At 41.5% G+C, this 24,079-nt stretch overlaps 1 protein-coding gene across 3 annotated transcripts in view; it reads left to right on the top strand.

Annotated features, from left to right (window-relative positions):
- EXOC1 (exocyst complex component 1) overlaps positions 1-24,079 on the top strand; it is a 188,249-nt gene that overhangs the window by 16,914 nt on the left and 147,256 nt on the right. For all 3 annotated transcript variants that reach the window (XM_029587384.1, XM_029587375.1, XM_029587366.1), the window contains exon 4: positions 22,167-22,326. In XM_029587384.1, coding sequence (XP_029443244.1) covers positions 22,167-22,326 — 160 coding nt within the window. The remainder of the gene's footprint in view (positions 1-22,166; positions 22,327-24,079) is intronic.

The following is a 24,079-nucleotide window of genomic DNA, read 5'->3' as shown; positions in this document are numbered from 1 at the left end:
TGAGCAGATGCTCTCTCATGCTCCATTGATAGTGAGGGCTCTCTGGAATCTCCATGGCATATCATCAACTCTGCGAAGATTGTGGTTGCTGCCACATTCATAGTTCTCCCTGGAAAAACTGAGGTTCCACAGGCAGTCTTCCGTGGAGGCACGACTCCCACTCGGCAGGTCACCCAGGTATCACCTGAATATTGGAATTAATCAGATGATATTGCTGGTGACCCCAGATGAAGGCTGACATGAAGCATTTTATAGTGTCATGCCTCACGTGTGCCATGAGCAAAAGTGTGAACAGGAATTGGGGGTTGTTAAGATCGCTGCCAGCCCCCAAGGAAATCTGGACCCATTTGGCCACTGATTGTATCACTGACCTTCCCTTCTCTGATGGCAACACTACCATATTGATGGTAGTGGATAGATTTTCTAAAATGGTGCATTTCATACCCCTTCCAGGGCTCCTATCTACGCCTGAACTGGCTGAACTCTGTGCCCAGCACATCTTCCATCTTCACAATTTTCCCCTTCACATCCTATCAGACCAGGGTTTCCAGTTCACAGCCTGCTACTGGAAGGAGTTATGCAAGATGTTTGGAATTATATTAAATTTCACCTCAGCCTACCACCCCCAGAGCAATGGACAAACTGAACAAGTAAATCTCAAGGCCTTCCTCTGAGCCTAGGTGAACCAATGGCAGGATAACCGGGTCTCCTTCTTCCCATGTGAATATTTCCACAGAAGCATTACCCTTCTACATCATGTTGGTGTGCCATCCCCATACCCAAAACATGTTCTGATCCCTGACTCTTGCCCAGCAGCTAACCAGGACAGGTGCTCCTGGAACTGTGGTAAAAGACACACCAACACTTAGAACAGGTGGCAGAGCATTTAAAAAATCATGCAGACAAGAAATGTCACCCGGGAAGTCTGGTTTGACTCACACAGAAAAATCTGTGATTGAGAATGCCATCTCTAAAGTTCGCACCACAATTCGTGGGTCCATTCCCTATTGAACGACAACTGAGCCCTGAGGCTTACAAACGCAAACCATACCGGCATCTTTATGAATTCATGATATTGTTTACATCTCATTGTTGAAGCCTTCAAACAGAAAAGAGACCTCTTGGTACAAAGGTAAACAAAGTATAAACATACCCAGTAAGTGATTTAAAAGCACAATCTTTATTATTCTTTATTTATTTTTTATATACCGACATTTGATCTCAATCGAGATATCACACTGGTTTACATTCAGGTACTGTAGGTATTTCCCTATCCCCAGAGGGCTTATAATCTAAGATTTTGTACCTGAGGCAAGGAGCGACAGCAGGACTTGAACCCTGGTCTCCTGGTTCATAGTCCACTGCTCTAACCACTAGGCTATTCCTCCTCCAATTGATATCTATATATAAAACAAATCAATTGATATCTATATATAAAACATTTTTCAAAATTAGAAAAGGCTTTTCATATGCCACAAATCTCCAGCCAAAAAAGGCTTTCAAGAGAGACACATGTCAAGCCAAAAAGGCTTTTAGAGTGAACACAGAATGCACCATCATTTGTCAAAAAAAACTTCTATTTTTTTCCCCTTTTTTCTTTTTTTCAATTTTTCAAAACGAATGAGTGACCACAAAACAGTCTAAATGTCTCAACCAAACGCATGTATTGAGAGCATACTGGTATTCTTAAAACATGTCCACTTAACTTGGCAATGAGTCTTCAGTTCTTGTACTCCCAATTGTTTGTTTTATTCCTTGTTTAATCCGACGCTGTCAGTGTTTTGACTACCTGCTGCACCAGGGAAATCCAATCTAGTTGGAGACTAGAGCCAAGGCTAAGCATGTATATACTCAATGACCATCTTTTTATTACTAATGAAATGACAAAAAACACAAAAAATATCCCAACACATGTAGTAAAATGTTGTGCTATACTTTTCAAAACAAACACACACATGGAGCACATACCTATCCTAAATATATCTTAAAGAGGAAAGACAAAAGTAAAGAGCAGCATACAACCTAATATCTCAAAAACATTAATTTGAAAGACTGTTACCCAATCCATGTTGTCTTCAAGAATCAAAATGTGGCGCAAATGCCTTCACCTGCTCTGTCAGCTTTTCCAAAAGAAAACAGAAGCTTTATCTTAAAGTCTAACTTCATTTAGAAAGACTACTGCTAATCAAAAGATGACATGTACTTCACACTGGTTGGATAAATGCTGACTAATCCAAATCAATGAATACAATTCTTGACTGATTAATGACACTCTGTCAGCATTTCTAGAAAGGAGAGTCAACTTTATACCTAGGTCTGACTTCTTTGAAAGACGATGTCTAATCAAAGGATGACACAAATTGGTTGACATATTTGTGTGCATATTTGCTGGGTTCCATAGCTGTATATATCCATCTTTGCTATTTTTACAGCAAAATTTTCCCGCGATCACCTCGTCATGGGTGTCTCAAAACAGTGCCGATTGCAAAGAACTGAAGCTCCACAAATTTGTGGTTTACGAGCAAGCAATGTGAGATCAACGATGCCTCTCTTCATTGATTTCAGAAGCCACCAAATACCATCATGGGACTTGAATTTGGTCCTGAGGCCTCTAGCAAGGACTCCATTTGAGTTCCTTAAGAAGAACATAAGAAAATGCCATACTGGGTCAGACCAAGGGTCCATCAAGCCCAGCATCCTGTTTCCAACAGTGGCCAATCCAGGTCATAAGAACCTGGCAAGTACCCAAAAACTAAGTCTATTCCATGTTACCATTGCTAATGGCAGTGGCTACTCTCTAAGTGAACTTAATAGCAGGTAATGGACTTCTCCTCCAAGAACTTATCCAATCCTTTTTTTAAACACAGCTATACTAACTGCACTAACCACATCCTCTGGCAACAAATTCCAGAGTTTAATTGTGCGTTGAGTAAAAAAGAACTTTCTCTGATTAGTTTTAAATGTGCCCAATGCTAACTTCATGGAGTGCCCCCTAATCTTTCTACTATCCGAAAGAGTAAATAACCGATTCACATCTACCCGTTCTAGACCTCTCATGATTTTAAACACCTCTATCATATCCCCCCTCAGTCGTCTCTTTTCCAAGCTGAAAAGTCCTAACTTCTTTAGTCTTTCCTCTTAGGGGAGCTGTTCCATTCTCCTTATCATTTTGGTAGCCCTTCTCTGTACCTTCTCCATCGCAATTATATCTTTTTTGAGATGCAGCGACCAGAATTGTACACAGTATTCAAGGTGCGGTCTCACCATGGAGCGATACAGAGGCATTATGACATTTTCTGTTTTATTCACCATTCCCTTTCTAATAATTCCCAACATTCTGTTTGCTTTTTTGACTGCCACAGCACACTGTACCGACGATTTCAATGTGTTATCCACTATGACTCCTAGATCTCTTTCTTGGGTTGTAGCACCTAATATGGAACCCAACATTGTGTAATTATAGCATGGGTTATTTTTCACTAATAAACTTAATACTGAAAACAGTCCTATTGGTTGCAGTTTGCTCAGTAAGGAGAATTTTAGAGTTACAAGCCCTATCTTGCAGGGATGCTTACCTGTCTTTTTCAAGGTAGAAAGTAACTATTAGACCAGTACTGCCTCTCTAAGCGTTATCAGGTACTGGAGGGGGCAACGCCATAGACTGCCACCCCCATTCATGTCTTACCCAGAGCACTAGTGGTGCTGGGGACGATGTCATCACATTGTTCTTTCTGCTCTGCTGGAGTTACTATGATGTTGTGCAGCTTGCACAGTTGGAAAAGATGTCATCTGTTCCAAGTGCCTCTGATTCTAATAGGTGGCATTCTCCCTCTCTGTGCAGTTGGCCACACTAGGGTTCTGCCATCTGTTGTCATGGTCTCAGCCTCTGCTTAAGTCCATAGTGCTGAGGAGCACTGGCGGGGGAGGTGTCATTACACACTCTGTGCTTGGTCTTGGGGCAACGTGTAGCCATCGACTCTGGAACATGGTTCTCTGTCCTTGCTGTGGCATGGAATTTCTTCCACAAGTACGGCGTTTAGGATCATAGGTGTGCCGCCATTCATGGATGGTTACCACTGCATGAGTTCCACCCAGCATGCTTTCACAGCGGAGGGCTTTCAGTTGCCCTCCGCCACCTGGGCGTTTGTTTGTTTGTTGGGGGGGGGAGTTTTCTCTGGGCGGTCACAACAGGTTGTGTTCTGCAGCCACAGGATTAACCTAGAACTGCATTCATGGTAAGATCCTGAGGGGAGTGGCTCAGAAGTCCTCTCCTTTCTCAGCAGAGGATACTGGGCTTGGTGGACACTTGGTCTGACTCAGTATGGCATTTCTTATGTTCTTATGTACCATATTAGACTCCCCTTTCCTGTGAAATAGTTCCTGGGGCTATGTCCCTGACAAGCTTTTTCTCTGATCTAGGGCCCCAATCCTCTGCATTGGCATGTCTCCTGGAAGGCCGGAAGTGGCAGCGGCGGTCGTTGGACCATCTTCAGCTGGGGCCCCTCCAGGCATTGCAGTGGCGGCCTCCTCTACACGAGGCTGGCTTCCTGTGGTAGGTAGGTTGGTTTGGCACCTCAGCTATCAGTGATTGTACCTCAACTCTCCTTCGGGGAGTTGCCAGGTCTTTCGGGATTGGGAGGCCCCTATCCAGCTGCTTTCCTCTCCCCTCTGGAAGGGGAGATTCGACTGGGTTCCCCTATGGACGCCCGACTCTGCACCCCTTCGAGAGGTGTCCCTCATTCTCTGTTCCCAGATAAGGGATAGCACTGCTCTGACTGGTACCAACCCCAAGAATAGTCAAGGATAGCACTCTCCCTTGGGCGCTCTAAGATGCAGCAGGTCTATCCACGAGGGAGCCTGTCCAGTGTTGCTCCCCGGTTTCTCCCTGTTCAGGAGTCATTTTGATATCTGCTAGACTCTGAGGGCGTCTTCCTTAAGGATCACTATCGACAGTCATTCTTGCCTGTGGGACCCTCCTCTGTGAGGAGCATTTCAATCCAGCTAGGTGATCGTGCCTTTCACCCTTTTGTCATGTTCATGGCTGGGTGATTTGGGGACTGAGTACCCTGCAACAGAGGCACTGCCCTCTGCTCGCAGTAGCATGCAAGCTGTTCTTCACCCTTTTTCAGGATCATCCTGTCTGCGAACAGAGGAGTCCTGGGTCATGCAACGTTGTCCATTGTTGGGCCACATGCTCCCTTAGGAGGGGAATTATATGCACTCATGGCTGGGGTAATGATCCCTCAGCCAGGTGCTTGGTACTCTGTTCCAAGATCGCTCTGGCCCTGCCTTGATGCCCTTTGGGTTTCTGGGCTGGTAATGAAATCATGTTCTAACCGGGTTTGTGCATGTGACTCCCCAACTTCCTGTCTCCTAGTGGATACTCCCCTGGGGCAATCGCTCTCAGTTTACACTGTTTCAAGAAGACTGAGGGCTCCATCTCAATGGGTTACTCCCTGCTGGTTTTGGCAGTGAGTTTGTTTTGGCAGTGAGTTGTTCACTTGGGTCGACAGACAACTGGGCGACTTGTGCTTGCCCGGCAGTCCACTGGTCTGTCTCTTTGTATTCTTCACTCCTTCCGACTTCCAATTGGATTGTCAGAGGGAAGGGAGGTAAAGGTAATGCGCCTGTAGTATATCTCTGTATACCTGCATGGAAGGATACACCATGTTTTTTCCACTTATTTTCGCCATTTTCTGGCCAATACTACCTTAGTTTTTCTCCTTCTCTAGGTTACCCAAAGGACCTTCCAGCTCCACTTGTGATCCTGTGACAGGATAAATGAACCGTTCTGACAGGTGCTCTTGAGTGAGCTTCAAGCTCGGGAGTTTGGGGTTACAGGTCTGTTTCAGGGATTGTCTCTCAACCCCTGAAACCCTTGACTCTGTCCTGCGCGGTCAGCTAGGTTTGATGCTTTGGCATGCAGTGTCTGTCCCAGGCCCTGAAGTGGTTTGCTGCTTGTTCTTCCAAGTGTTGCTTGGGTTTCTTCTCCCCATTTGGCCTAACAGCCAAACCTGGGCGCTCTTCTCCATAACAACATAAGATATGCCATACTGGGTCAGACCAAGGTTCCATCAAGCCCAGTATCCTATGAAAACAGTGGCCAACCAAATCACAAGCACCTGGCAAGTACCCAAACATTAAATGAATAGATCCCAGGCTACTAATCCTCATTGATTAATAGCAGTTTATGGACTTCTAGGAATTTATCCAAACCTTTTTAAATCTAGCTACACTAACTGCTGTAACCACATTCTCTGGCAATGAAATCCAGAGCTTAATTATGCGTTGAGTGAAAGAATTTTCTCTGATTTGGTTAATGTGAGCTACTTGCTAACTTCATGGAGTTCTCCCAGTCCTTGTATTATCTGAAAGAGTAAATAACCAATTCATATTTACCCGTTCAAGTCCTTTCATGATTTTGTAGACCTCTACCATATCCCTCCTCAACTGTCTCTTCTCCAAGCTGAACAACCCTAACCTCTTTAGCCTTTCTTCATAGGAGAACCATTTTACGCCCTTTATTATTTTGGTCACCCTTCTCTCTTTCTCCAGTGCAGCTATATTTTTTTGAGATGTGACGACCAGAACTGCCACATTATTCAAGGTGTGAAATCACTATGGAGCAATACAGAGGGATTATGATATCCACCATTTTATTCACCATTCCCTTCCTAATAATTCCTAACATTCTCTTTGCTTTTTTGACCACCACAGCAAACTGAACCAATGATTTCAATGTAAAATGTATTTAAAGAGGATTTCTGGAAGAGTATTAAATCTGGGATAGAGTTCTGATTCAATATTTATTTAGATTTTTACATTCTGCTTTTCAGCACTTCATTGTGGATTACATTCAGGTACTTTGGATGTCAGTAGATGAGTTTCTTTCTTGAGAGCTCTTGGGCTTCAGGTTGTTTTTTCACCCCAAAGTGCACATGCAGTTTTCTTCCGTCTCTCTTGTTTTCATCTCTGGGTCATTCCTGTATTCAGGAAGATCTAGATCCACTGTTTTTGTCAGGGTTTACTTATTGGGAACCATGCTGTACTGTTTTCCGTGATACAGAGTTTGCTTCTGCTAGCATTCACATCACTCCTCTGCCTCAGGCATCCCTGCTATGCATGAGGGTTTTGGGTCGGCTGCCTTTCAGGCAAAGGAGGGAAGTGGTGGTCCAGCACTGTGTGGTTTCCTGTTTTGTCCTGCTCGGACAGCCTAGAGCTAGGGATTCATCCATATGTGAGGACTACCATCCTGCTTGTCCTAGGAGAAAGCAGAGTTGCTTACCTGTAACAGGTGTTCTCCTAGGACAGCAGGATGTTAGTCCTCACGATATCCTCCCGCCTCCCCTGGGAGTTGGTTTCTCCATGTATTAGCTATATCATGGACTGAGGGACTCTGTCTAGGGGATAGAGTGATGACTCCAGCTGCACATGCTCAGTAGGGCATGCTGAAAGCTCTGGATTCTTTGAGATCAAAGTTCCATGCTGGGCTCCATCCAATGATGTCACCCATGTGTGAGGACTAACATCCTGCTGTGTTAGGAGGAAAGTAACTCTGCTTTTTTTTGCCAAATCAGTTATTTCCTTTTGTTATTTGCAAAAAAAAATTAAAAAGACAGAGAAGTACCTGCATACCAGGTGAGACCTGCAGCCTGGGGAAAGAAAAGCAGATATTTTGCTCAAGCCTGAGGGGCCCTTTAGTGTACCTTTCTCTGAATGAAATCATTTGTTTGTTTTTGTCTAAATTTACAAAAAAAAGTAAGAAATAAGTAACAGAATAGGGAGAACCAGCTTGGGCAAGAGACTGCTAACTCCTTTCCTGTTGTACCAGCCAAGAAAGCTTGCACTCTGCCTCTATCTGCTGGTAGGAGGGACAAATCCCACTTCTCTAGACTGGTCTGTCAGGACTTGAGGAAAGAAAATTAGCAGGTAAGACCTAATTGTATCTTATCTTCCTACAATATCAAGCCCACCCTGTACAGTGATGGTCCTCTACCAGAACTACAGACTGCAGCTCCCTCTAGAGCTTGGTACGTGCGTCTCCTGAGTCTTACCTGTAGGTGTCATGCAGGGCAAAGATTATATTCCCATCTCCAGCCCTTGCTTTTTTCAGTCACTTGAGGGATACTTTAAAGCAGCTGCTGACAATTTCACTTGGGTAACAAATATTGCAAGTTATAGGATATATCAAGAAAAGCAGTCACAATCAGAATATGTCATCTTAGTTTCTCCTACCTTTGGGTTTTTATGGCTTTTGACATTTGTATCATGCCCATATTGATACCTGGATATAGTACTACTGTAGTAGAGCCATTATGCTGTTGAGAAGCCTTGTAGTTAATGGTACATCATAGAACATTCAAGGGCTCTATTAAGAGGATATCCTCCAATCCAAACTGCAGAATTGTAAGTGACTTTATATATTTTACATGTTACAGAAGGGTAAACCTGGTATAGTGGGGGTAAGAATGTATGTAGAATATTAAATTGGCTTTTCTTCTCACACTTTGATGTTTGGTTTTGTCACTTCATTGGAAGAGGATAGTGCTAGTTGTAGCTGAGTCAGATTTAGGACCTCATCTGTTGACTATTACATGAGTTTAAAACTGGGTAAATTCACCTAATATCCCAGTGTAAACTTAATTACCTGTATGATAGTTATTTCTCTGCTTATTAATGTTTGTTGGCCTATTATGCATAAGATGTCATACAGATAAGTATTTAGCAGTGCTTGGTTGGTATCACAAAAGCAGTAATCAAAGTAGCCAGCCTGGCTTTGAAAGCTCATATGCTTTGTCCAGCAAAACCTTTGTTCTCTTGAAGTATTATCTCACTACAGACTGTTTTGGTTGATTGTATTTTTGCTATATAAGGTTATCCTCGTGAAATGGGCATTATTTCTGAAACACGGCCACATCAAAGTTAGTTTAGTTTGAATTTAGATTCAAACTGTGTCCACATCAGGACAAAGCCTACTGATTCTGTAACCCACGATCTTTTCCCCAATTTTCAAAATTTATGGTTTCTTTTGAAGCTTTGCACTTGCTTTTTCTGTGGATGCGTATTTTTCATGGAAACAACTCATGTAGAGCTGCAAATGCAAAACAACCTGCGTTAGTTTCCTCTCTGACCTAAACATGCCTTCGGGAGCACCTCTCCTGAAAGGGACTGAAAGCTTACAGGTTTTATAGTGGGCATGCTTTACAGTTGCAGTTTTCAGGCAGCCAGCTAATGGGGGTAACCCACTTTCTACCTGCATGGAAAGTGTCCTCCCCATGACATGTGCTCTTGTACGCCTGTGGTTACTGCTGTTTTCCGCAGTATTGTTTATATATTCAGAATCATTTTAAAACAAATGCACCTGCACCCATACACGTGCATATCAGCACGCGAGCAGAGATACGCTGCAGTTTCAAACAGTGTGCGTATCTTGCATGCATGTGTTTGAAAATACACCTCACACGCATAAGTATACACCTAATCTTAAGAGATTGTTCGAGAAAATCTACTTTGTATATGTGGTTTAGGACTTTGCCGGCTTTTCCGTGCGTAAGTAGGCGGATTTTAAAACATACTCGCACGAGGGGCAACCTAGATTTTCCAGTTAGTCCACCAGTTTGCCCAGTTAATATCGAGGTCTTCAAGACCCCTCTAATTCTTCATCCTGCATACCCTGCAGTTGGCCCAGACCCTTCACCCAGTCCTGTGAGCCCTAAAGCTGTACAAACCTGCTCCTCATCTGGAGCAGCAGTAGAGTTTCACTGATAACACGCCAACGTGCGCCATGGTCTCTAGTTTTAAAATATAGAGTTATGTGCATAACAGTTGTCCCCGCCGTGAAACGCCCATATCCCGTCCCTTTTCCTCCCTCTTATTTTTGACGTGTGCGTGGGTATATGCTCGTACTTTGTGGCTTTTTAAAATCTGCATTGCTTGCGGCAATTTTGCACAAGCAACACTTAAAATTGACCTCATATTTTTCATGACAAAATCTTTACAAAAAGAGAAATTCTACTCTTGACTGTTACAGTTGAGCATTACTCAGTCTTTGTAGATGATGCGTGTTGTAGAGACTGCTGCGCCCTATTGTCTGAAGTGCTCCTGTTTGCACCTATGGCAAAATATTTATCGTGAGAGAAGCTGCAGTAGCTCTTCTTTTTGTGCTATGCTTGTTTCTTGAGCAGAGATTGCATTTAGAGGTATAGGGGACAAAACCTGAACTGAGATCAAGTAAAAAAATGTTTTTATCATGTATTTGTGTCTGAGCAGGTAGTGGATAAAGCACTCTGCCTGAGTGACCTTGCACACTTCCAGTTGTTGCTGTGTCGTAGACCCTCAGCCTTAGTGTAATGCTCTGTCATGTGATGGGCTTCCTGTAAGGGAAGAAGACGTCATGAAAATGCATTCCTTATTTTGCCAGTGAAGTGATAACTATGATATATATTGGAGTAAATTTAAGCTTTCATAGATTCAGTAGAGCGTGCAATCGACGTACCCATGCATATAGCAGCTAGAAAGTATAACTTTGTTGTAAATTTTAGTAGTAGTTAAAGCCCCTGATGAAGATATCGAAACATGGCTGAATAAAGCTGCATGTAACACTTTACTTTTGCTTTGAAGTGAGATGCTGGATGCACTGTTTATTGGACATGTTAAAGATAAGTGAATTTTTATATGCACTATTTTAAAACAATTTTTAAAAAATTGAGACCATTAAGAGCAATAATTTCAACTATCGTGAGCATGATAAAAGGAGGCAGAATCATAAACAATATTGGTGCAGAGCTCCTGAAATATGCTCTTGGTATATGAGGGTCTCTATTTTCTAATTCTCTGTGTATGATTAGTGATTCTTAGTGACTGATATTTTGTAGTAAATTAGTAGTTCAGTTTTAGAAAAGGTACAGAGAAGGGTGATGAGAATGATAAAGGGGATGGAATGATTCTCCTATAAGAAAAGCTAAAGAGATTAGGACTCTGCACTTTGAAGAAGAAAAGCTGAGGGGAGACATGATAGAGATCTATAAAATAATGAGTGGAGTAGATCAGGTAAATGCAAATCGAGGGTGTACACTTTCAAAAAGTACAAAGACTAGTGGACATGTAATGAAGTTACTAGGTAATACATTTAAAACAATTAGGAGAAAATATTTTTTTTTACTCGACATAATTAAACTGGAATTTGTTGCCGGAGAACGTAGTGAAAGCTGTTAGTGTAGCTGTGTTAAAAAAAAAAAAAAAAAAAAAACAAACAAAAAAAACCACAAGTTCCTGAAGAAAAGTCTATAAAACATTATTAAGGTAGTCTTGGGGAAATCCACTGAAATCCACACCATAGAATTTATCAGCCTTTTGGGATCCTACCAGTACTTGTGACCTGGCTTGGCCACTGTTGGAAACAGGGTACTGAACTCGATGAATCTTTGGTCTGACCCAATATGGCAAATCTTATGTTCTTATGTAAATAGGAAGGTATTGTACATTTTTTACCTAAATTTGAGTACCCTCCCTGCAAGCCGTGGCGCCTGTGGTGGTTTTTCAGGGATGGACAGATATGAACTTGTGACTACAGAGTGAATCAGACTGGTTCACTTTTAGTCTGTGCTTTTAGAAAGGAGACGGCAGATAATTAATGGATTATCCCTGGTGGGATCTTCTTTCCTCGAGGTTTTAGTTGGAGACTTGGAATGTATGTGTCAAAGAAATTGAGCACTGAAATCATTAAGCACTTACATCTAGAGATTATTCTCTTCCCTTCCAAGTGCTGGCATCATTGCAGGCTATAAAATGCATAGCAATAAACACAAGGTTAACCTTTAAGGTACCAGTGTAATAATGCTAGAAACGTTTCGCTGCATGATAGTGCAGAGTCTGCACCAAAAGCCTTATGAAATGAGATTTAAGAATCTAAAGGAGAGGAGAGAGCACGAGGGGGACATTTATGTAGAAATGCAGATAACTCAAAAGTACAAATAATGAATGAGAAATGAGGTTTTTATTTTAAGTGGAAATGACCTTCTAGAAGGAAAGGTCATGTATTGTATGAGACTCGGGAGTAATAGTAGAAAATATTTCTTCACAGAAAAGGTGGTAAATGCATGGAACAGTAGTCCAGTGGCAAGACTGCAACAGAATTTAATAAGGCATAGGATAAGAGCAGAGGATCCTTAGTTGTGAAGGAGCAGACTGAGGTCAAGTTAGATGGATTATTTATAATTTATAAAAAATCTATAGCTCACTTCTTTACCAGGGCGCTTAGCATGTATTTCAGTGAAAGAAGCTTGCTTGGAAAGAATGAGTTTAGAGCATTCTCATTGATAGCCCCAACCCTTGGAAATAAACTACCTGGGACATTACCAGGTTAAAAAGGATTATTTGTTCATAAAATCTATAAAAGCATGGCTATTTCAAATAACTTTTCCAGTAGGGTAAAATTGGTCTGTGAAAGGTAGATGCCTTATAGAATGATTGGGGAATGGATTTAAAGTGCGGTTTCTAGGACTGGAGTATGAATGACTTGATGCTTTTGGGTTTTTTTATAACTATTTATTACAGATGTTTTTACATACAAGAACATACAGTAATGTGTAAACGCCATGCAGGCATTATAGTAGGCAGGGAGATAATGATAAAGGAATGTACAATACATATATGGCTAGAAAAAATATATACTAGGCTAGAGCTATCTTCGGAGTTACATGATGGTATTTTGAAATATTACGATAGAAGAATCCGTCATAAGTTTGACAGTTGCAATTTAAAAGTAGAAAAAATAGAGACATCCAAAAAGAAAATACAATAAAAATGATCTAATTCTGCACAGGATTTGGTGAGAGAGGCAACGGTGGTGGGGCCTCTTGGCAATAGTGATCATAATATGATCAAATTTGAATTAATGACTTGAAGGGGACAGTATGTAAATCCACGGCTCTAGCGCTAAATTTTTTAAAGGGAAACTTTGACAAAATGAGAAAAATAGAAAAAAAACTGAAAGATGCAGCTGCAAAGGTAAAAAGTATGCAATAGGCATAGACATTGTAAAAAAAACAAACCAAAAACAAAAAAAAAAACTACTAACCTAGAATCACAGAACAGATGTATTCAATTCATTAAGAAAGGTGGAAGGAAGGCAAAATGATTACCAGCATAGTTAAAAAGTGAGGTGAAAGAGGCTATTTTAGCCAAAAGATCTTCATTCAAAAATTGGAAGAAGGATCTATCAGAAGAAAATAGGATAAAGCATAAGTATTGGCAAGTCAAATGTAAGACATTGATAAGACAGGCTAAGAGAAAATTTGAAAAGAAGTTGGCCATAGAGGCAAAACTCAAAATAAAAACTTTTTAAAATATGTCCGAAACAGAAAGCCTGTAAGTGAGTCAGTTGGACCGTTGGATGATCAAGAGGTTAAAGGGGCACATGGAGTAAGGCCATCGCGGAAAGATTAAATGATTTATTTGCTTCAGTGTTTCCTGAAGAGGATATTGGAGAAATACCCATTCCGGAGAAGGTTTTCATGGGTGATGATTCAGATCAACTGAACCAAATCATGGTGAACCTGGAAGATGTGGTAGGCCTGATTGACAAACTGAAGAGGACGAACTAAAAAATTAAATTTCAGACCTATTAAAAATTTGTAACTTATCATTAAAATCATCTGATATACCTGAAGATTGGAAGATGGCCAATGCAATCACAATATTTAAAAAGAGATCCAGGGGTGATCTGGGAAACTATAGACCACTGAGCCTGACTTCAAGGCCAGGAAAAAGTGTGGAAACTGTTATGAAGAATAAAATCACAAAACATTTAGATAGACATGGTTTGATGGGATACAGCCAGCATGGATTTACCCAAGGGAAGTCTTGCCTCACAAATCTCCTGCATTTTTTTATTTTGAAGGGGTGAATAAAGATGTGGACAGAGGTGAACCAGTAAATGTGGTATATTTGGATTTTCAGAAGGCGTTTGACAAAGTCCCGCATGATAGGCTTCTAAGAAAACAAAAAAGTCATGGTATAGGAGGTGATGTCCTTTTGTGGACTGGAAGTTTGTTAAAAGACAGAAAACAGTTCAATCACTGGACCTCTGGTCAGTATGGGTTCAACAATTTCATCACCTACTGCAAATGGAACATTTGACTGGGTCTTCGCTAGCTTCCAAACGAATGTCTCAATTTTGGGAGACCTGGGGTCCCTACATAACTACGCTGCCTGAACTGTTGCAAAATCAGTTGGTACCACAGCGATCACATGCCACGGCTTAAAATACTGCGGAGCATTGGCTACCCGGGAGCCCTAGCCTCAGCAGCCCAATCATACTTCAATATCCACAGGTTCTCCTGCCTCACTACCTGTGCTTTATACTGTTAGTAATGTTAACAATGCTCATATTGCCCATATAGCTTATTAAGGTTTGGGGGTATAGTTCTTATATAGGCAGGATGGTGTGTTCATGTTTCCTGCTAGATCATGTAATTTTGATGAGGTTACATAACCTTAGCACTCACTCACTGGTATATGTATCACACATTACCTTAAATCGGTCATTTGATGTCTATAATGTGTCCGTAACACTTCAAGCATCCCTTCAACCTTGTTTCCCTCAGCATTTATTATTTGATATTTGTTATTTGGGAGGGTGGGTGGGAGGGATGAAGAGAAGGGCAGGGGATATATGGGGAATGTTATAAATAATAAAAAACTTTTCCTTTGGGTTATAAGTCGTTATATGTAACCAGGCATTTAAGGCTCACTGAGCCTATATCAGTTGTAGTTATATACTGTTCTACTGTAAGATCGGGCATTACGTATACTGTTCAAATGCCGTGTGTACCTTTGTATGTGAATTCATACCCAAATAAAAATTATTACTCAAAAAAAAAAGACAGAAAACAGAGAGTAGGATTAAATGGTCAGTTTTTACAGTGGAAAAAAGTAAACAGTGTAGTACCTCAGGGATCTGTACTTGGACCTGTGCTTTGTAATATATTTATAAATGATCTGGAAAGAGGTACAATGAGTGAGGTGATCAAATTTGTGGATGAGACAAAATAATGCAGAGTAATTAAATCTCAAGCGGATTGTGATGAATTGCAGGAGGATCTTGTGAGACTAGAAGATTGGGCTTCCAAATGACAGATGGAATTTAATGTGAACAAGTGCAAAGTGATGTATATAGGGGAAAAAATAACCCTTGCTGTAGTTACACAATGTTAAGTTCTGTCTTAGGAGTTACCAGCTAGGAAAGAGATCTAGATGTCCTAGTGGATATTACATTGAAATCGTTGGCCCAGTGTGCTATGGAGATCAAAAAAGCAAACAATGTTAGGAATTATTAAGAAGGGAAGGGAAAATAAATCGGAGGATGTCCATAATGCCTCTGTATTGCTCCATGTGTGCAGTTCTGGTCACCGCATCTCAAAAAGGTTATAGCTGCACTGGAGAAAGTGCAGAGAAGTGCGACCAAAATAAGGGGCATGGAATGGCTGCCCTCTGAGGAAAGGCTAAAGAATTTAGGACTGTTCAGTTTGGAGAAGAGACGACTGAGGGGGGATATGATAAGGTCTACAAAATCATGAAAGGATTTGAACAAGTTAATGTAAATCAGTTATTTACACGCTCTCAGATAATAGAAGGACCAGGGGGCACTCCATGAAGTTAGCAAGTAGCTCATTTAAAACAAATGTTTAAAAAATTCTTTTTCACTCAGCGCATAGTTAAGCTCTGGAATTCATTGCCAGAGGATGTGGTTGCAGCAGTTAGTGTAACTGGGTTTAAAAAAGGTGTGGATAAATTCCTAGAGGTTAAATCCATAAACTGCTAGTATGGTAGTTAATAAGCAATAGTAGCTTGTGATCTATCTAATGTTTGGGTACTTGCCAGGTACTTGTGACTTGGATTGGCCACTGCTGGAAACAGGATACTGGGCTTGATGGAACCTTGGTCTGACCCAGTATGGCATATCTTATGTTCTTATGTGAATACAGAATTTAAAAAGACGCTAATGGTAAATATCCCAAATGAAATTATATTTAAAGTTCTGCCCTTCAGCGCCTAGCGGAGTTTTTCCAAATCAGCCACAACTTTCACCTGGGATCTCCAATGATTTATATTGGGGCTAAACTTCCAAAAAGTGGCAACTGTATATCTAGCAGCCAGTAATAATTGGGTAACTAATTTATGACATTTCAAAGGTATAGATGAACCCGTCCATCTCCTGCTTCTAATGTTTTAGTTATGATGCTTTAGATGATATGATGTTGCTATTGTTGAGTATTTTAAATGTTTTAGTTATGCTTGTACATCACTTCACTTGGCTGATAGAGGTGATTAATAATGTGATAAATTAATAACATTACATTACATGAAATACACGAAATACACACTAAATAATGTTAAATGATACAAATATTTTCATACATTTCATTGTAATAAGTTAAATATAAAGGGAAATGGAAAATAATAAAAATGAAATGGAAAATAATAAGAAAAACATATATACAAAATGTTTACAACAAAGCTTCTAAATATATTATTCCATTTTACACCCCCTTCCCCCCTATAAGGGAGAGAGAGCAGGAAAAAGAGAACACCACAAAAAATATAATGAAATAGAAAGGCCTTAATGAGAAGAGAGAACTTCTCCTGTATTATTATACTATATTAAATCAAGCCTGCTGATTCTGAATGGGAATTGGCGAAGATGTTAAAGCTCTTCTAGCATCTATGAGGGACTTACAGGGTCATTCTTTATTGTGCGATGGGCCGTTATATTGTGTGTTAGGGCTTTATCGCTTGTGATAACTCCCTACTACACGTAATACCAGCTGCATTAAGGCGGTGAAATCATAATTAGGGGAAGGGGAGGAGTGTGAGCGGGGTTTGGATGGTGCTGACAGCATCACAGGAAATAACACCACCTTTTTCCATGGTGCTATGGGGACGATAGTGTGCAGTGCGGCCGCACTGTGGTGGGCAAAAACGTACCTCGATGATGAATCTAGGCCTTAAGTTCCCTTAAGGGAAGAAGAAAATATAATTATCTGTATGGAATTTAACAAAACATTTATAGGAGTAGCACAAGATGAAAGAGGCTCCAAAGGCCAGAACATCCTGCCTAAGAGCAAGAAAACCTCTCCTCCTCTCCTGGGTAATCCTTGATAGATCTGGGTATATTCTCACAGCCTGACCATGAAAATTGACATTCAAGTTCCGCAAGTAGAAGGACATAATGTTACTTAAATCTGTATCAGTTATAAACAAAACGAGCAACGTGGTACGTTTGATAATCTCATTCCCAGACATTTCCAAAAACGGAGATAAATTTAGCGAGGTAGGATGATCAGAAACATCCTGACTAGTTTGAGCATTAGCATGGGGAAAAGATGATAAAAAGGTTGCCTTCTTAATTGAAGGTATAGTCTCTATAGGCATATATAAAATGTCCATGAAATATCTTCTAAGAGTCATAATCGGGAGCTCTCCAATTATCTTGGGGAAATTTTAAAAAAATTGAAGATTAAGACGCCTTGAATTATTTTCTGACTCAACTCTCCTATAAAGAATTCCCTATTCTTGAATCATGGTAGATTGGACCCTGGTGATTCTTTCCAGATCCTGTTTTAAGGGCAGCAACCTTATTCTCTTGTTTGTGCTGAGAAACCTTAGGTTCCAGTTTAGCAGCAAAAGAGTGCAATTTCTTAGCCGAAACAGTCAAAACTTGGCCAAACTTAGCCATAAGCTGCCATAGAGAATCCAGCATAAACTCTGCCGGTTTTTCTAAAAGCTAAGGGAACTCACCCAATAGCAGCTGGCCTGAAGATCCAGAATCGGTAGCAACCGCAGCCGTTTCTGACCCAGTAATCGCAGAAGAATGGAAAATTCATTGCAGTGTGTCCACCATTATGAGAACCACATCCAAAAGCTGAAGAGATAAGCTGAAAGCTGATACCTCCATGGCTCCTCCTGCACGGACAGCTGGACTTCATTTTCCTGTGCCTCTTTGACTAGCTGGGAGGAATCACGTCTAAGTACCAGTGGATGGGAGGGGAGCATGGGGGCCGAGGGAAACCTCTTCCCTTTGCAAGACTGGAACACTTCCGCCAGAACCTGTAACAGGGACTTCGTCGCCTGCAGTCTCAGGACCTGGGGACGTAAAATAGGTGATCAATTGGTTTAATAGAACAAAGCCAGCATGGCTTTACCCAAGGCAAGTCTTGCTTCACAAATCTGCTTCACTTTTTTGAAGGCGTTAATAAACATGCAGATAAAGGTGAACCGGTAGATGTAGTGTATTTGGATTTTCAGAAGGCGTTTGACAAAGTTCCTCATGAGAGGCTTCTAGGAAAAGTAAGAAGTCATGGGATAGGTGGCGATGTTCTTTCGTGGATTACAAACTGGCTAAAAGACAGGAAACAGAGTAGGATTAAATGGACTATTTTCTCAGTGGTAGGGAGTGGGCAGTGGAGCAGGGATCTGTATTGGGACCCGTACTTTTCAATATATTTATAAATGATCTGGAAAGAAATACGACAAGTAAGGTATTCAAATTTGCAGATGATACAAAATTGTTCAGAATAGTTAAATCACAATCAGATTGTGATAAATTGCAGGAAGACAGAAGGTCTGAGACTGGAAAATTGGGCATCCAAATGGCAGATGAAATTTAATGTGGATAAGTGCAAGGTGATGCATATAGGGAAAAATAACCCATGCTATAGTTACACAATGTTAGGGTCCATATTAGGAGCTACCACCCAAGAAAGAGATCTAGGCGTCATAGTGGATAACACATTGAAATCATCGGTTCAGTGTGCTGCGGCAGTCAAAAAAGCAAACAATGTTGGGAATTATTAGAAAGGGAATGGTGAATAAAACGGAAAATGTCATAATGCCTCTGTATTGCTCCATGATGACCGCACCTTGAATACTGTGTACAATTCCGGTCACCGCATCTCAAAAAAGATATAGTTGCGATGGAGAAGGTATAGAGAAGGGCGACCAAAATGATAAAGGGAATGGAACAGCTTCCCTATGAGGAAAGACTAAAGAGGTTAGGACTTTTTAGCTTGGAGAAGAGATGGCTGAGGGGGATATGTTAGAGGTGTTTAAAATCATGAGAGGTCTAGAACGGGTTAATGTGAATCAGTTATTTACTCTTTTGGATAATAGAAAGACTAGGGGGCACTCCATGAAGTTAGCATGTAGCACATTTAAAACTAATCTGAGAAAGTTCTTTTTCACTCAACGCACAATTAAACTCTGGAATTTGTTGCCAGAGGATGTGGTTAGTGCAGTTAGTATAGCTGTGTTTAAAAAAGGATTGGATAAGTTCTTGGAGGAGAAGTCCATTACCTGCTATTAATTAAGTTGACTTAGAAAATAGCCACCGCTATTACTAGCAACGGTAACATGGAATAGACTTAGTTTTTGGGTACTTGCCAGGTCCTTATGGCCTGGATTGGCCACTGTTGAAAACATGATGCTGGGCTTGATGGACCCTTGGTCTGACCCAGTAAGGCATGTTCTTAATTGCTGTCCAGAAAGGTGAGATTTTTCAAGGGGATAAATCCTCACCTTCCCCTGTTGCTTCCCTGCTCCCTGTTCCCAGGGAAAAGTTGCAACTTACTTTCATGGAAACTCTGCCAAACTTTCAGAGCCCTGGGTTGGATACTGCTGGTTGGGACATGCCACCACCGACTCTGTGGCTTGCTCTGATTCTGCCAAAAAGAAAAGGAGGATCGGAGGGTGCATGGTAGGTAGGGGTAAAACAAAAAGTGAGCAGCCAGTGAGGAGGCCCATCTTCCAGCACTGTGCATATCACCCCATTCCCTCTCTCCTAAGGCTGATCCTTGATTTGCTCCAGCTTGCACTGTTCCTATTGCGGTTGCTAGCTGCAGCTCCAGGCCGATGCTGCCGCTACGTTTGAATGTAGCATGGCCTTTTCTTCTTCCACTTTCTTTTCTGGGTTGTGGGGGCTAGAAGAAAAGGCCATGTTGGCTATTAACTTCCACTAATGCTGCTGCCATTCCCTCCCAGGCTTGAATGTGCTGATCAGAATGTGCAGCAGCGTTAGTGGAAGAATTATCTGCTTCTTGATGGGGTGAAAGGAAGAGGGGAGAGAAGCAACCAGGCCAGTGGGAGACTGGAAAGCCCGCGACACACCAGCTGGTGCTAGGTGACACACTGGTTGAGAATTACTGCTCTAGAACAGTGGTTCCTAGACCTGTCCTCAGGGGTTTTCAGGATGTCTATAAATGAATATGCAGATACCTTTTGCACGCCCTTCCTAAGCTGTTTTCTGATATGTCATGCATATTCTTTTTTGATATCCTGAAAACTCAATTTCCTGAGGACAGGTTTAAGAATTGCTGCCCTAGAAGAGATGAGAGGATATATGATAGAAATTGTGTGCATTATTTATGTCTTTAAAGTATTTCAAAGTGAACATTTTTTCAGTGGAAATGAAGCTATAGAACAGGGCTTCCCAAACTATGGGTCAAGACCCCAAATGGGGTTACAAAACCTTAAGCTGGGGTCAAAAGTGCCTCAAATGGCAGCACTGTGAGGGAATGCGGGTTGGGGTGAGAAGGAGAGGATGACAGAGGATCAGTTGAGGGATATTCAAACATCGTGGAGGTGAGAGAGGAAGAGCCAGGAGATGCAAAAATGGCTGAAGAGAGTGAGAGAGAGGGGATGGGCTAGGGACGTGAGAGTAGTAGAGGCTGAGAGAGGAGGTCCATTGGAGGGGAAGGGATTAAAAGAGGAGTTCCTCTGAAGAGGATGGAGGTTGAAAGAGGTGATCAGCTGGAGTGTGAGAAGGGTAAGATGGAATGATTGTTGGAATGGAACCACACCTCTGGTAATTTGTTTTGGTCTTCCTTTGGGGGTCATGTGAATTTTCAAGTGCTAAAATGGAGTCACATTGTTCAAACGTTTGGGAAGTCCTGCTATAGAACAAGAAGTCTTGCTATGAGGCTGACTTGTGTGTGTGTGTGGGGCGGCTAAGACTCAGGAGTAACATAAGAAAATATTCAGGAAGGGCAATGGATGCATGGAACAGCCTCCCAGGGAAGGTGGTGGAGTCCAAAAGAAGGAATGGGATAAGCTTTATAGCATCTTAGGATGTGAGGGAAAAGCCTGAGGTTGGGTAGGCTCTGCTGTGTTGCATCAGGAATGGGCAGACTAGATGATCTTTGCAGTCATTTTCTTTTCAGCAGCTGCATAGGGCAAGGAAGGGTATTCATTGTTATGGTTCACTTCTGTCAGCTTTTCTACATTAACCTAAATGCTTGCCATGATTCCCTTTTGACATTATTGCCACTGAGATTCCGGGAGGGGTTTGCTAAAGGTCATGCTTGCTGTAGACGTAAAAATGTATGAAGTACCATGATGGGTTCAACCAGTGGTCCATTAAACTCCATATTGTGTCTCAAACAGTGGCCAGTCTGGATCAGTTGGAAGTACCTGACAGATCTTAATGGGGAACTCTTTCCCATTTCTCACTTCCAGAAGTAAATCTTGATGATCACCAAGGCTACCTATCTAACATTGTTAATGGAACTGTCCTCCAGAAACTTGTCAAAACTCGTTTTTTGGTTTTTTTTCCATCTAGCTATGCTATTGGCTTTGACTACATTCTCCAGCAACATATTCCACGGCTTAATTGTGCATGGACTGAAAAAACACTTCCTTAAATTTGTTTTAAATCTAGGCCAAGGACACTGGGAAAGACAAAAGACTCCATAGTGCTGCTTTCATTCCAAGCCCTGTATCACTCCACTGTACGTGAATGCTTCTTGTTGGAGACCTTCAGGACTTTGCATCACACAAGGAACTGAGAGCACCGTGGCTGTATTTCACTGCTTGAAGTCTTTGACTTGAGGAGCTGAGGGGAAAATGTTGGCAGTCCCTGGGCAAGGGCTCCTTTCAATGCATCCCTTCTTTTTCAGGCTCGCATGCTCCCAGTCTGTGATGCGACAGCCCCATGTACAAGGTCCAGCTCTAGTTTGCTGGTCACCTCCCAGCACCAAAATGTAAATGGAAGCTGTAGGTTGGAAGAGCTTGAGAAGATCTGCTGTAAGGAAGAGAGAAAGTGAATATTGTGACAAAACAATTCAGTAGATAGTTTGCCTGAAGATAATTGTTTTTTCCTTTTTCTTCTCTAGGAAAACCCTGAATTTGATTTACATTTTGAGAAAGTATACAAATGGGTTGCCAGTAGCACAGCTGAAAAGAATACCTTCATTTCATGTATCTGGAAACTGAACCAGAGATATCTGCGGAAGAAAATAGATTTTGCAAATGTTAGCGCCCAGCTTTTAGAAGGTAAGTCCTTCCGCTTGACGTAAAGGATGTTACATTGGTAAATATTTGGTGGGGCATGCCAGCTAGAAGAATCGGTTTGCCATAAAGCAATGTAATGCATGTGCCAGGTAAACGTTGTGCTGCATGCTTGCAGTTTGTGCTCTAGAAGCTGTTTGGTTTTTGTGATCTGCCTGTCCTTTAAGGATTTTGTTTCAAAGGCTTTGTTTCATGTCCTTGTGGTGCTCAGGAGGAGCCTGTGTGCCATGGCCTTGCTTCTTTGGCAGGTGTTCATTTGCAGTAGCTATGCCTTGTTTTTTGAATTAGTAGATGTCGCCTCAGTTTGTCTGTTGGTAGTGCCAGTATGCATGCAGTGTTGGCAATCTAAGAAAAAAATGTGCATAAAGAAACCATTTGGAAACACTTTTTTTTTGGTTTTCTTTTTTGCTCAGCAATTTCTTCCTGCTCCTTTTGGACTTCCAGTTCAATCAGCGCCAGCCTCTGAGCTATGGCACCTTCGGCCTTCCTTTGCCGCAGCCTGGAGTTTTTCTTCAATTTTATATCCCCTCTGTAAGCTCACTTAGCCCTTAATTGTAGTGCTAACTCCTCGCCAGGGGGCCATGCCCCAGGTCTCCTTCTGAACCTCTGCAATCGTTGGTCCTAAGCTCGACCACTGGGTGTCGCTGTTGTGCGATGGCTGGGATGCCCTCAGCAGTATCCCCAGCCTCGGTCAGTCCAGAAAATAGAAGACCTGACCCAAGTCCTTTGCGTGGCAGTGTGTGGCACTGTCACTAGGGTATCCCCAGAATACCTTTTTCTTTTTTTTCTCACATTGCGACCCATTTCTTTTTAATTGTGCCATATTTTCAAATTTCAGGTGTTTGTCCTTTTCTAGTAGTTTTGTATAAATATCAACTCTGTTTGTGTTGGTGCTTGCAGTGTGTATGTGTGTGTATGAAACTAACACTCACCCTTAAATTAAAAATGATACTGTCATTTGTTGAAATGCTTTAAACATCCCCCAGATAGCTGGGAACAGCAGTGCTATTAACATTTTGTGGGTCTGCTTGCTTCCTAAGGTGGTGTGAGGTCATTTGTGGTACAGCTAGGATGACCTGGTTGGGTGCATTGAGTGGTGGCCACTTGTGATTGCTTTCAGCCAGTTGGGGAAGTTGCTGAGGGACTGCTTTACATTTTGTTTTCTGCAAAGTGATTCATTGATAGCCTTAGCACATGTCAGGTGCACATGTGAAATTCTGCATAATTCACAGAGGATACTTCTTAAAATTTAAGATACATTACTTTACGTGAGCACCATAGGTTTCCAATGCCCATTATGCACTAACTGAAACATGGACTTCTTTCTTGAAGTTTGCCTACTAGACCCCAGCTGCAAAATAAAGCAGATTTAAAACAAACACATTTGATGTCTAAGGCATAGAGATAGGATTGATTAAACCTTGTAAGGTGAATTGGATTTTGATTCCACAGATTAATTTAACAGGGAACCTGTATAGAATAGCCACCCATTGTTATAGCTTTATTTTGCCTGCACCGTGCAGAACAAAGTGACTTTATGTTGTAGACAGCACAGTTCTGGGAACACATTTAGATATTAAAGCCAAGCTACAAAAACATTCTTATAAGCCACAGCACTTTAAATGTGATTAACCTCTGACTTTTTGAAAATGTTTCACTCCCTTCAGTCATACATTCAGGATTTAATTAAAAAAAAAAAAAAAAAAAAGTATTGGCATTTTTATTTTAAATTCTGCTC

The sequence above is a fragment of the Rhinatrema bivittatum genome, chromosome 1 (assembly GCF_901001135.1).
Source record: "Rhinatrema bivittatum chromosome 1, aRhiBiv1.1, whole genome shotgun sequence".
NCBI lineage: Eukaryota > Metazoa > Chordata > Amphibia > Gymnophiona > Rhinatrematidae > Rhinatrema > Rhinatrema bivittatum.
This window is presented reverse-complemented; position numbering and strand designations above follow the sequence as displayed.